Source organism: Protopterus annectens, chromosome 4.part0 (assembly GCF_019279795.1).
Source record: "Protopterus annectens isolate FY-2018-M chromosome 4.part0, PAN1.0, whole genome shotgun sequence".
Lineage (NCBI taxonomy): Eukaryota > Metazoa > Chordata > Ceratodontiformes > Protopteridae > Protopterus > Protopterus annectens.
The window spans coordinates 873,343,567-873,358,401 of NC_056733.1; the positions used below are offsets into that span (position 1 = coordinate 873,343,567).

The 14,835-nt window shown below is 43.4% G+C and overlaps 1 protein-coding gene across 1 annotated transcript in view; it reads left to right on the forward strand.

Moving 5' to 3' along the window:
- SNRPD3 (small nuclear ribonucleoprotein D3 polypeptide) overlaps positions 1–12,318 on the forward strand; it is a 60,246-nt gene extending 47,928 nt beyond the window's left edge. The window contains exons 3-4 of the mRNA XM_044068832.1: positions 1,734–1,926; positions 12,145–12,318. Coding sequence (XP_043924767.1) covers positions 1,734–1,926; positions 12,145–12,206 — 255 coding nt within the window. The 3' untranslated portion in view covers positions 12,207–12,318. The remainder of the gene's footprint in view (positions 1–1,733; positions 1,927–12,144) is intronic.
- Positions 12,319–14,835: the final 2,517 nt, after the last annotated feature.

Genomic DNA, 14,835 nt, shown 5'->3' on the forward strand with positions numbered 1-14,835 from the left:
AGGGTGAGCTGGTTCTGTAAGTACACGGATTCCCTTCATTTTCCTACGACAACTCACTCGCTTAACCAGATAGTGCAGGCTTTGAAGAATGCTCAAAATTTTCATATTTGGGAGTTTAGTACTAACAAAGGGAAGTAATGGAGACTCAGTATGTGACACTGGATATGGCTTGACAGGCTAGTAGGATTTGCCTTCTCTTTTAAAACCCAACTTTCAGTGTTGAGCTGGGTTTCTTTTTTATTATTATTATTGGAGGCAGGGTTTGTCACTTTGCTGAATGCAGGAACCCACACACGTGGGTCTAACCAGTTAAGGTGGAAATAGTCAGCAGGACTGCTGCTTTGAAACGGCCCTCCCATGTTTGTGGGTTTAAATGCAAAACTGTGGGTCAGCTGACTTGCTGAGAGGCTGTTCCCATTTTGGGTGGGATTACATACAAGTCCCACAAGATTAGGCATTGCCTGGGTTTGCAGACTTGTTTACGATGCTTCTGGTAATGTGTGTAGTCTATTAGCTTGTAGAGTAATCTGAAGTGTGGGCATATAGTTCCTATTAATTGAAGGATGTGGTGATGTCATCCCATAGTGTGCACTGGAACCTTCTCTGCCATGCTGCATAATGGGCCATTTTTGCCTAGGCTTAAAAGGATTGAACCGGATTTCTTTGGTGCTCTGTAGATGTTGCTAATGGGTTTTACTGGAGACCACAGGTTTTGTATTGGCGCATGGTTGACTGGGGAGGGGCAGATTAAAGGCAAAGTAGGAAAAATGTATTTCCCCTAATGGTACAGTAACTGTTGTACTGGAGCAGCACTAATCACAAGTGAAACCTTGACCTGGGTTGATATAGCTTTCATCAATTGGGTATTTCATATGCATTGTATTTGAAGCACAGTTTGTGCATAAATGTAATTTCTTTCTAGTTGACTTTTGTGGCTGAATCTTGGCAGCTCATTACAGCTGCCTGAATGGGGTTATGTTTTTGAACAGCTGAAGAATTTTGGCTCGGAAGCAATATGTTTGACATTGGTTAAATGTTGCCATATAACTTCTGTAATTTCCAAAAATTTTGCTTTGTGGCACAGTGATGCAATACAGCTTGAGCTGAACTGATGTCTTCCTCTTTAGTGCTGCATTTACTGCTCATCTGCTGCTATTTCTGCAGATTGTCCAGCCCTACCAGAAAAAGGAGTGGTGTGCATCTGGTCATAGCAATTATTGAAGGTTTTCAGACTAAGTTGGGATTGTCCGCTGCCATGCATTGCATATTTTAGAATAGTGTGATGCACTCCATTGCATGTCTGCTCATTTGGGGTGTTGCTTCCTGTTCTCCCCACAAGGAAGTCTAGTGGTGTATGTAGCCGTGCAAGATATTGAATCCTTGCTTTCTGCGTTTTTTTGGCATTGTAAACTCTAGTATGAGACTGGTTACTGACTGGGTTCAACAGGTTGCAAGGCTTTCCCCATCCTTGAAGGGAACTAGCTCCAATGTTGACCTGTGCTGAGGTATAGTAAGGTGCTTGCCTTGAAGGTTTTCGTTGTGCTAAAGATTAGTTAGTAAATGGTATACTGTAACTTACCTTCATTGTACTGTTTTAGTTCTCATGGGTAGTATTAATGTGAATGATTAACTGATGTGAGGATATTGTGCAAGTGCTTATGGTGAAGAAAGTGTTCTTTGCAAAGCATGGTGATTGCTTTCATGGTCTTCTAATACTTGGTATCTTGTTGCAGATGTCCAATATTACAGTGACTTACAGAGATGGTCGTGTAGCACAGCTGGAACAAGTTTATATCAGAGGCAGCAAAATAAGGTTCCTGATATTGCCAGACATGTTAAAGAATGCACCTATGTTAAAAAGTATGAAAAACAAAAACCAGGGCTCTGGGGCTGGCAGAGGGAAAGCTGCAATTCTCAAAGCACAAGGTAAGGCTTTTTAAAATATTCTTGAAGCTGGTTAAAAATGTGGTTTTGCTTGCTGTCACTTTGGCCTGTTTTGTTGAGATGTAATTTAGCATATCTGAAGATGGTTGATGAATGGGCAGCTAATGTTGCTTTTACGTTTGCTTCCTCTTACCTGTACTTTTGTAAGGAGACCTTGGGTAGAGTTCTGCCCATTCAGTAAGTTTGTTTTTTTTGTGTGTTTTATAGCTTTATTGGCAGTTTTTACTGGGAGAATTAGGCTAAACCGCACCCTTTTTTTCAGTGGAAGTCTGGGAGAGGAGACTGTAAAAATCCACTGTCAGTTAGTGGACTGGAGTTCCGCTGTGGCAACCCCTCACTGGGAAAAGCCGCTTCAATGCGACACCTGTTGGAGTTGGAATCTAATCTAGGGAGAGGTGGCATATCTTCTGATCTTACTTTAGGCCTGTCGTGAGGTTGAGGGGAATGGGACTGGCTGCATGTGATGAAAGTTGAACAAGGAAATGATTACTGCTCTTCAGCCATCGAATTGCTGAGTTTGTGCTTCAGTATTATCACGCATACAAAACTGGTTGTGTCCCCCCCCCCCCCAATTTCAGGGTGAGGTCATAAGGTCAGTGTCTGCGTATACTGTAAGCTTCAAATGCTAAAGCCATGCTTTTCACAAGACTCCATGTGACCATGTGTATATTGTTTGGTTTAGTGTACCATCTGGTATTTCTTAAAATAGTTCAGTTTTTGGTCAGGACAATGTACCAGGGGTGCTTATCGGAAGGTGGGGTAGGGAATTAACTTTTCCAAGAAATGCTGTGCTTAAAGCTTTGCCCCAGTATGTTGAAAGAACTTGATGCTTCTCCTCCCTTTAACTGTTGGTACTAAAGGTCAGCTGTTTAACTTGTAGAACCCCCAAGTAATCTATAGATATCTCTTCATTCCCTCCAGTGGAGCTCTGAGTTTGTACTCTTAATCCAATGGATGCTCCCCGAGCCTTAAATGGAACAATTCAAACATTCCTCTCCGCAACTACAATTGTCACTAGAAAACTGCAAATGACACTGTCAAAGTGTACTTTACATTGGTTGTAGTCTTTAGATTTAGGTTGTTAAAACATAAGCCACAACCACAGTAAATATGTATAACCATTCAAACAATGAGTTGAGATTTTGAGATGTGAATTCCATTAATGGTATACAAATCTGTTTTCATTGGACAGGTCAAATATCAGTACAGTTTGCATCATGTAATACCTGATGTATCTTGGTTTTGGAGTTGATGCAGATATGAACGAACTGCTTTGAGGCTTCAGTAGGATGCAACTGCTGAAAGACGTGGCATTACTAGGCTGTAATAAGTTGACATTGAATAGGATGTCTGTGCCCTCCCCAGGTTTATTTTAGGGGCCCTTTTTTGGGGGTATTGCAACAGTTCAAGTTCACTAGTTGCCAAGTGGTGAAAGTTAGTCTTGAACTGCTTCATTTCCAGATCGGGTACACTTCAGTCTTTTGAAAAGAATAAGGTAGATGTTCATAACCATGAATGTTCCAGTTTAATTGGGCAGAAGTTCAGTCTCTACACAAGAAACTGACTCTGCAAGTATCCTGTAGGCTCACTGAATGTTGTCCCTTCTGCTCTGTTGCAAGACTGTCCTTGGTCATTCTACAACATTAGTTCAGACTTGTAATATCTGTTCTGTAGCCCATTCTGCCTGCCCCCCCCCCCCCCAGTCTGAAACACTAGTTCTGTCCATAGCTATTGGCTACAATTGTGTCCTTGTGACCCCCTTCTGCATGTCTTGTCTGTTCAAAACCATTGACCCGTACATGGCACAGTCAAATGTTTGTTTCACAGCAGAAGTGTGCTGTTAATCTACACTCATGCCTGCAGTTTAAAACTGAACCCTAGCACTGAGGTTGAAACTGCCTTTTGTACCATCTGATCACATGTAGCATTGGTGTCTAATTTTGCTTTAACTTGATAGTGTTTTTAAACCTCTTATCTAAATGGAAAACAAACCATATTGACAGTCTTGTAAACATTCTACATGAAAACCATGACCTAATTTTAGTTGCAAACCTACATCACTTAACCAATCATGGTCAGCCAAACATTATGTAGCTTATTGTAATTTGCTCCAATCTCCTAAAATCACAAGTCCAGTTTTATCTTTGTTACTGTATTCACTTTTGGTTTAGACTTGGATTTCCATTTTCTATTAATTGGCAGCCACCATAATTGGACTGAGCAAGGCCTTACTATGTCTAGGTAGATGTTCTTTGTGTTTCACTGTTGCAGTCCTCACACTTGGGTTATCTGCATGCAGGTAGCCCTCAGTTGGCCGGAATAGTAGCGACTTGGTATTTCTGCGTCAGATGCTGTTGCTTCTTCCATGACTTAAGGTAGTCTGGTATTAAAACAGGCAGCCGACTCCATTGCATCAGTCTTTCTTGCCGCGGGAGCCCGAAGCAGAAGCAGTTGGAAGTGCTGGTCGGCCGCTGCCTGAATTTTCGTTTTCCAGTTGAATAATCCTGAAGTCTTCTAAAGCCAAGTGCCCCGTTTATGGATACTTTTTTCTTGCTTTAACCGATGTCAGAAAAAGTTAACAATTGTCTTGCCTGTGGAAAGCAAATACCTCAGATTTTCATTCTTACTGCATCACCTGTTTACGCCCAGACCATTCGTCATTGGGTTATCCTTGTCGCTAAATTCTTTCACTCAATCTCTGGCTTCGGTAAGCCAACAGACTACTGAATTTAACGATCAAGACAGACCACCACATAGGTCCAAAACCGCTTACTACTTTTCTGCTAAGCTAGTCGCCAGTCGGCCGGTACTCTGGCACCTTTGCAGCCCCGATACCTGCTTCTATGGATTAGCAGGCTTCTGCTGAGACCCATCTGGAGTCTGGCGCCACAAAATGCTTAGACTGTGGAACCTGCGGATGTCTCTACCTTGGATGGGTCTGGAGCCACTGGGCAATGGCTTCTGAGAGAGTTTTTGTCCAACCGATATTGGTCCTTCCGACTTCAACCAAAACTACTGAGTTTCTTAGGCCCAGAGTACGCACTACACCTAGAAAACAGACCAAAGTGCATGCTCGGGCACCAGTGTCACAAAAACAGATGCTTAAAATGGCTGAAGACCTCATTACCATGATTAGGGGATGCCAGCCTTCCCCTGTTTGAGACGAAGAACAGAGTTCCCTTCAGGTTCTACAGACCAGGAGTCAGATGACTGACCTTTCTGACTATGAAGACATGCCCTTATCCACTTCTGATGCAGAGGAATACATTCCCTTTGCCTCTCCTCCAGAGGATTTTTCTTTTGGGGAAGCCTTGCACACTAGCATTTCCGCTGGGAATGCCAAGACTGTCCTCAGTCCAAAAAGATTCGGAATTTTTACAGTTGCCTCAGCACAGGCCTGTAGCTATTCGCCCTGTCCTGGAGGTGGTGGTTGATTTCATGGAATCCAGTGTTTACCTCCGGCCCTTAGGAAACCATACAGGTACTACAGAGTACCCGATTCTCGCCAGTTTCTTTTCAAGAACCCTACTGCTGACCCAGAGATACTTTTTCAGGGACCTAAAAGTATTGAGGCTACTACAGCCAAAATCCTACCCATTTGGACAGGGATTCCAGAGCTTTGGACAGATGGGGTAAGAAGGTATACACCTCTGCAACTCTTGCTATCAGGACATTGAATTGCCAGTTTCACATGCTAAAATACCAGCAACATATGTCATGGAACTTACTAAAGTGGTAACCTTTCCAGATTGTGCAGAAAATGAAGACCTGCAGGAGCTTATGCATTCTGCAAATAAAGAAAGCAAGCATATTTTGCAGTGTGGCTTTGCACTAGAAGCATCTTGCAGGGCAGCAGTCACTGGCTCTGTACTGAGAAGACCTTGGCTGAAGGAACAGACCCTTGCCAGATCATGTCAAATCTAAATTACTAAACGCTCCTTTGAATAAGGACCGTTTATTTGGCACCAAAGCAGAAGTTGTTAAAGATGGAAGAAAAGGCCAAATCTATGCAACCTGTTAAAGAATTCCTGCAGGTGCAACCACCTAAATTCAGTAGGCATTGCCCTTCAAAACAGTGGTCTTTTCCAGCAACTTCCAGGCCTGTCCAAACTAGACCCAGGGAAAACAGACCACCCAGACTACAGTCCCAGGGTATGCAGAGATCTAAGCAATGGAGTGCCCCCACCCCTAAAGCAGGGAGTGGTAAGTCACCTCCTTATGGAAAAAGCACTCTATGGCTTTTCAGCCCTCCTTCCCAGCCCTACCCAATTGTTTGTGCCCCTAGGAGGAAAAATTGCCTTTCATGCAAAAAAACTGGATAACCATCACTCAGGACTGATGTGTCCTAGATGTATCCCAGGGGTACAAATTTTATTTCCATTCACTGCCAACCCCAAGCAGGTTTCCAGACCTTCCTCCAAACTAGTGGACAGAGGCTCAAAAACAAGTACTTCCCCTGTCTATATCAGAGCTATTCAGCGTGTTCCAGCAGAACAGAGGGGTCAACGATTCTACTACAGACTATTCCTGGTACCTAGGAAAGAGTGCTCCTGGTGCCCAATCCAAGACCTTTCAATTTTCAACACCTTCCTGGTGGTACCAAAATGCTTACCCTGCAACAGCTTCTCCGTACGTTAGCCAAGGATGCCTGATTAGTCACCCTAGACTTAAAAAAGCCCATATCCACATCCCCATAAGGGAGTCATGCAGAAAATCCCTGTTTCAGAGAGGGTCTATGCATTATTCGTTCTTTGCACTTACCTTTGGCTTATCTACTGCGCCCAGGTATTCACAAAATGCCTGGCTCCAGCCATTGTTTACTGCTGGCAGAGAAATATCCAAATTGTCCCGTACTTGGACGACTGCCTGATTCAGGCGGACAGAAATTGCTGCTTCACCACCACCTGTCATTTTGTAAAAAGCCTACTCACTTCATTGGGGCACACCAACGAAAAAAACTGGTACCCAGTCAAAAGATTGTATTCCTGGGAGCAAGCTTGGACACAACTTCCCAGATGGCATTCCTCACTTCAGAAAAACAGGTCTAGCTGATAGCTGGGTTCTGGTGGCCATTAGCGATCTGCAAGAAAAATACTGCAAGCCGTAGGGCTTATGGCCTCATTCTGTTAATTCCATATGCAAAACTGCATTTGAGGAAACTTCAGTGGTACTTTTTAGTCTTTGGTGCCAACATTCTCAGGACCTGGAAACAAGTCATTCCCATCATACCTTGTCTAAGGACATAATTCCTTTGGTGGGCAGAAGTATGCAACCACAACAAAGGACTGCCTTTTACTCAACCACAAGCCGCCCAGATCCTGACCACAGACTATGCATGGGGGGCTCACATGGCTGGCAAATGTATTCAGGGCCACTGGACCCAAGTCAAAAATCTGCACATCAACCAAAAAGATGCTAGCTGTACAGAATGCCCTTGACCGCTTTCAGACACATATTCTGTCCAGGACAACTGCTGATAAAAACACAGCGCCACAGTTCTGTGGTACATCAACAAGCAGGGGGGAACCCACTCTGCAAGTTAGCCATGGCCCTGTGGAACACTGCCTTGGACAACAAAGTCCATCTACAAGCTCAGTTCCTGCCAGGCAAACAAAATTCACTGGCAGATTTGAGCAGAAATCTCCTAGACCCACACAAGTGGAAATTGGAGCCCAGCACCTTCAGCCTTCTGATCCAGAAATGGGGGACCCCATAGGTGGATCTCTTTGCATCCCCCGACAACCACCAACTAAGCAAATTCTGCATCAGGAACCCTCGCAGCAGAGCCTGGAAGTGGATGCCCTATCTTTTCAATGGGAAAACCTCCTATGCATTCCCACCTCTGCCCCTTCTCTAGTGATTGTCCCGGAATGGCCTCGCCAGTACTGGTACCCACTCCTGCACAGCTGGACAACAGTGCCACCCTGGCACCTACAGCAGACCCCAACCCTGCTTTTTCAGCAGGAGGGACAGATTTTGCATCCACAATTGCTAACCCTAAATCTTGCAACCTGGCTTATTTCTTAAATACTCCGCCAGCAACCCTAAGCAAACAGGTGCTGGATGTCATCTTTGAAGCCAGAAGGCCCAATACTGGGAAGTCCTATGCTGAAAAGTGGAAAAGGTACTGCTCTTGGATTCAGTCTAAAGGAAAGGACACAGCACTACCCTCCTTGCCTCTAATCCTGGATTACCTAGCAGAACTACTGCACAGAGGCCTGTCCTTCTCCATTAAGATCCTTGCCTCTGCCATTTTAGCCCATTTACTATACAGAGCTGCCTCTATTCTCTCACCCTCATCAAACAATTCCTGAGAGGGGCAAACAACTTATGGCCACCAAGGAGCATGCCCACCCCCTGCTTGGGACCTTAACTTTGTACTAAAGCTCACGCTTCCACCTTTTGAACAAGCTCACGCTTCCACCTTTTGAACCTGCTGTTTCAGCAGAGCTAAAATTCCTCTCTTGGAAAGCAGCCTTGCTTCTAGCTATCACTTCAGCTAGAAGGATGTATGAGTTACAAGCACTGATGGCTGTGGAACCCTTTATTTTCCATGCCGACAAGGTTTCCCTCAGGACTAACCCTTTTATGCCTAAGGTGGTGTCCAGTGTGGCTCTCAACCAATCCATCCATTTGCCAACCTTCCCTAATCCTCAAAATAAAGGGGAAAAGATACTGCACTCTTTGGATGTGCACAGACTGCTCAGATTCGGTCTTGATGGGATTAAGCCTTTCAGCAAATCTAACCAGCTGCTAGTCTACTTTGCTACAGGGTCAGAGGGCAAGGCCATTTCAAAACCATTTCCAAATGGATAGCACACTGCATCCATTTCTGCTACAAGCACCATGGAAAACCAACCCCTTGGGGTCATAACACATTCCATTAGGGCTGCATCTAACTCTACAGAATTTCTGGAGTCCTACTAGGGACATACTGGAAGCTGCTACCTGGAGTTCTGTACACACCTTCACCAAACATTACCACCTGCCTATCTTTTCCAAATCCAGGGCAGGATTTGCTACAACAGTCTTGCAAGGCCTACTAACCAGCATTAACTCTTCTTGACTGCCTCCACCCTTCCTCAGCTTTGGGAATCAACCCAAGTGTGATGACTGCAACAGTGAAACACGAACATAGTATGGTTGTGTATACTTGCCATAAATGTAGATGTTAGTGTGTTCACTGTTGCAGTCCTGGTTTCCCTCCCTTCAGCCCCTCCTGATTTCCCTCCCTTCAGCCCCCTTGTTTTTTCAATCTCTTATCTCTCCCCTCCATGGCTATTCCTGCTGATATTGGTATTTACTCTTTACTGGTGGTGGTTTCACACTATATCCTAACTTCCTATTTGGGGGCTCCTGACATTTGGGGTAAAAAAACTGATGTAATGGCATCGGCTGCCTGTTTTTATACCCCTGACTACCTGACATGGAAGAAGCGACTGCATCTGACGCAAAAATACTAAGTCTCTGGTATTCGGGCCGACTGAGTGCTACCTGCAGTCAGATAACCAGTGTGTGATAACTGCAACAGTGAATACACTCTCTGCACACAACTGTACTTTACGATTCTGTACCGTAGCAGAGTATTTGCTCACCCAGCATCTCCAACAGAGTAGTCTGTAAAGTCTGCCAACTCATTACACTCAAAGTATGCTCCCAATTTCCTTTTTCCTTCCCCATCACACCTCCAACATTTGCTGTCTGAGAAAAATCCCGTGGAGTCTAATTGTTTAAAAATATCTAATGTAAAAATTTCCAAGCAAAAATCTTGCAAATTTTGCATAATTGGGAGATGTACATATACCCCCCCCCCATTGTTTAATTGCTTATCCAATCTCTCCAATCCTTTCTAACTCCAACTTGCTTCTTGTAGTTATCTTAGAATATTTTATATAATGCAATAATTATTTCTTAACAGCAGCTTCTATTCTAGATCTACTAAAAACTGTGGTGGTCTTTCGTTTAGGCGACTCCTAATTTCTGTCTGCACCTCTTTCAGCCCTTGATAGGGAAGGCAGTCTCTAAACCTGCAGTCCAAATTCTTGGTGTCGTCCCACTCTTACCTTTCCCTTATTTATTCCCAATATGTTTGTTCCTTCTCCAGTCCAATAAACTCCAGCCCCCTCTTGCCCCCCTTTTTTGGGGGCACCTGACATCTAGGGCAAGAAAAACTAAAGAAAATGGCGTCTGCCACATCGTTTATACCCCTGATGTCAGGGAAGGGGTGACAGCAACCGACTCAGGACTTTGGAATTCAGGCCGACTTGAGGGCAACCTGCCAGCAGGATTACCCAAATGTTAATGACTGCAACAGTGAATACATTCTAACCTCTACATTGTACACAACTGTACTTTCTCACTCTTGCAACACTGGCTAATGTGTGTAGTGTACCCATGTACTATGCATGTGTTCTACCTATGTTCCAAATTTCAGCTGTACACCACATCTATTACCTTTATTTTTAAATGTTTTGTGCTCTCCACTGTAACTGATGTGTTTCATGCCACTGTAAAAATGTAATTTGTGTATACTGATAATGTCTAAATATCTAAATGTATTTAACTTTTCTATGTGGAGCTTTTCTCCCCAGTTATCAAATGTAAAATAAATACTTATGTGCGGTTGTCTTTATACTTTTCTGTACTATAACCTGTTTAGTTCCTATCCTGATATAGTTTTGAGACTCTGAACATGGAATTGCCAGTTTAATTTCTTTAATAGCAAATTATTAAGGCCCTAATAATTTAGGGAAGTTGCACAGGGTCCCATTCAGGGTGTCTTTTTTTTTTTTTTTTTTTCCCCCATATCCAGCTATAATTAAATATTGGGTGGGGAAATTTTGTTAGCCATCCTAGTAATGGTAGTACAGTTTATAAAATCGAACTTTATATATTGGGCCCAGTTCAATGGTATGCACTTCAGTAGTAAGGGCAAGGTGCTGCTTTTAGCATGTTTATACGTGAATGTTACAGCCTTCTCATTTCAGCCAACAAATGCAAGCATTTGTTGATGTGACTTGGCAGGTGTGCCTAGTTGAGAGAGGTTTGACTCTTGCTGGGGGTGCCATTAATCAGAATCTCTGGCATATGGGCCACGAGTTTGACTATGGGCGTGCTGTTCTTAGCAGGATACTGCAGTTTTGCTTGACTGAACTTCATACCTGAGCAGATGTTAAACTCCTGTTAAAGTAAACTGGTAATTACCAGATTGTGTAGTTATGAAGCTCTTGGGTGAATATCTCTTCGGTGCCCACTTTCCAGTTTTGCTACTTGAATATTGTCACACCTGTGTATAGTGTTCCATCCAAAATTACCTGATGGAAGTATCTATGCAGGTATAATCTTTCACCTTACCAAGGTCTGATCCACGCACACAACGCACACACCTACCTCTAGGCTTGACAACCTAGTACTTTAAAACTGCATTGCTGTTTGTGAAGGGAGAAGAGTTCCCTTGATTCACTAAAGTGTTGAGTACTGGTCTCCACTCTTGAAAGTGTTCTAGATGAGGCTTTATTTTTTAAAGCTGTATTGAGAGTGTTACAGCCTTGATCCTAGCTTTCTTTTTCTGGGCCAGAGCTGTTAATGTAGTTTGTGTGGTGGCAAGAGGCTGTGTTTACTAGTTTTGTGTAAGCCTCCCTTAAGCACTGGGGAAGCTTTAATTGCATTGAATGTCACAGCAAGGGAAAGAGCATTGCTTTTATGGCAGGATAGAGAAGTTGACTTGGAAGGAAATTTTCTTTCTGGGGAGGAAGTGTTTAGGGTGTAGTCCTTCAATTTCAGTTTTACTGTGTGGACTGTTAATAGGGCACTTCTGAATGAACAGTGATTTGCTTTTAAATTTAGTATTTTTAAACTTAAACTTTGCCTTGCATATTCCACTGTCTTATTTTAGTCAGCAGCCTTGCTTGCCTAACGGTCCTAGTTGATTTGTAGACGTGATCAGTGTCCCCTTTTACGTGTTCCTTTTTAGTTGCTGCCCTTGCCTCTCCTGGTCATTGTGGCAGCCATGCCCAGTTTGGTAGTTGGGATGGTAGCAGTATGTGCAGTGTAGCAGAGGTGTACAGAGATGTGGAATGCAAGGCTCCTGAAAGGCCTTTAGTTTGTGCATTTGACTATATGAACTCATGGAAATGGGAGCTTGCTTGACTCAAAATGGAAGCTACAGTTTTAGCTAACAGATTTTTTTTTTCTTTACAGTGGCTGCCAGAGGCCGGGGTCGTGGTGGTGGACGTGGGAACATTTTTCAGAAACGGCGATAAGATTTAGTACCCAAAGTCTGCAAATATTTGAAGACTGTTTCTTTAGTTTGAATGGTTCACTTGAAAAGTTGTATTTTGTTTTTTTATGTCTCTTAATAAAATGTTAAAACTACTTCCTTTTGGAATTGGATACTTGTGAAGTACCAGTGTCAGAGCAGGGGCTTTAAAGGTGGGGATGGGTAACACCTCCATATCCTGGAGTAAAATTTGATTACAATGTACAAAGACTTGGTTGAGGTGTCTGTCTAAATTGTCCTCCCCTCTGGATTTGTATTTATGCATATGTTCCTCTAACATCAAATATTCTACCCAAAGATGTTTGACTAACAACCCAGTAGACAGAATGCCTTGGGCAGTGGTGTAAAAGTTCCCTTTTGTAGCTTTGTAAATAGGTTGTAGAGATCTAATGCTTGTAAGCCTGTTGCTGTAGTGTTTGACTGCTTCTCCTGTACTCAAATTACAGAGATGCAGTATCTTGAGAAGTTAAGAATTGAGACATCCACCCAGTTTTATTGGTGGGTTTGTACAGTTCATCTTTGTATGCTACTTTGGGGATAAGGCTATACCTTTAGTTGATTTAACTTGTATTAAAAAATAAACTAATAGTGTGTTTGCATCCAGAAAGTGTCTATAAGTTTATGCCCATGTGGCCCTCACTGTAATAGTGTGCATTTCCCATCTATGGGGTAAACTGATCCTTGTGAATCATTTCTAAACTGTTGTGGAAGCACCTGCACAAATGTTGCCATGAATTTCTTGTTTTCAAAATTTTAAAGCATGGCACTTTAGGTTCTTAGGCTTTTTTTATCTTTATCTAAGCTCTTAAAAGCCAACTTAACTTTACTAAACTAATAAGTGAAGTCCTCAAAAATAGCTACTTTAAGCTCTCATAATTTGCATGTTTGTCATTCATTTAACCTGCTACTATACTGAACTAACTTACCCTCAAACTGAATAGATATTTTCAGGGTTATACAGTTGTCCCTCCCTCCATAAAGTACAGTTGTGTAAAATCTTGCTGTAATGGTAGATGTCCTTGACTTCACTGCTGTAGGATTCAATACCTATGGGATTCCATGCTGTGAATCCCATCGTCGAGCCAGTATACCAAAGTCTACAGTTGCTTTAAGGTACACTGAACGTGGCCTACGCAGTCGTGTAGTGTAGGACATAAAGGTGATGGTCAGGCATACCATCTTCAGAACAGATTGCTCCGGTAGGAACAGCAGTCCAAGAAAACCAAAGAGAACCTGCCCATCCAGGAAGGAAAAAAAAAATGGGGGGGGGGTGGAGTGAGTACGTACTGCAGAAGTTTGGGTAGCTGCGTCAAGAATAGAATTGGTGTCTGAACCCTTGAAAAAAATCACCAGAAGCCACAGCTCTAGTAGAATAAACCTTTACAGAAAGAAGGCACTTTGGGAGCATCCTATTGAATCTTGAACAGGACTCTTGGAATAAGAGGAAGGGGAGGGAGTGCATAAAGAAACATCCTTGCCACCTTCCATACCAGAGGACTTGGGGGACTGTTCAGAGGAGAGGCAGAGAGCTACTTGAGGAGTACCCAACTGGTGAGCAATGTCCAGAAATGCACGTGAAGCATCCGTTCTTGGGATTGAGTGAAGGATCTGCTTGGAGTGTCTGTTGCAGTTTTTTGATATGAAGGAATATAAACTGCCTGAAGAGTCACTTGATACTTGACAGCCAGATCGCATACCAGAAGTGCCAGTCAGCAAAGCAGTTAAGATCTTGTCTCCCAACCCCCCCTCCCATTTGTATAACTAGTATTGTCCATGAATATATCAAGAGGTCCTAAAGAGAAGATGATGAAAGGCCTGAAGAGCCAGCATAAGAGCTCCCATTTCTGTCGTTTGTGCTTCTGCTGACTAGGTGACCACTTCCTGACCCTTCAGGGAGCCAAACTTTGCTCCCCATCCCACCTGTGTGAAGTATCTGTACAGATCCTGAGTGGAGGATAAAAATGGACCCCTGTATTTGGAGACAGCTGCCGAATCCACCGCAAGTTCCTTGAGACGGGAGTAGAGGGAACTGAAGTAGAGGATGTGCATGTTTAAGCCACACTGACTTCAAACCACTGGAAATTCCTTGTGGTGGAAGCAGTGACAGTTCTGAGAACTCCCTGGCTGTAATGGGAGGCAGTTTGAAAATAAATGAGTTAAGGCCTTTGGTGGAGGCAGGGATGCCACTATTGGCACTGAGTCCTGCAACCTAGCAAGACATGATCCTGAGAAGGCGTTAGGGAAGCCTTTTTGAAGTTTATGGTGAGACTCGGACTCGAATTGGTAAAGCAGATTTTGCAAAAGGGCTTCTGGAGAGGATGTCTGAATCAGCAGGTCACCTAAGGAAATATTTGGATCCCTTGAAGCCTGCAAAAAGACAGTCACAGGAGCGAGGAGTTTGAACCCTTTTGGGGCAGTAGAAAGGGAAAAGGGCAAAGCACTGAATGCCAGGAAGCGACAGCAAAATGCAAATCCTCCTGAAAAGAGAATGGATTGGAATATGGAAATGAGCATCCTTGATTTAGAGACGCCAGAAAGGCCTGAGGTAGCAAGAGGAAAAAGGGTATGTAGGGGCAACCATCAGTGTTTTAGATGAGAGGTCTAGAATCAAC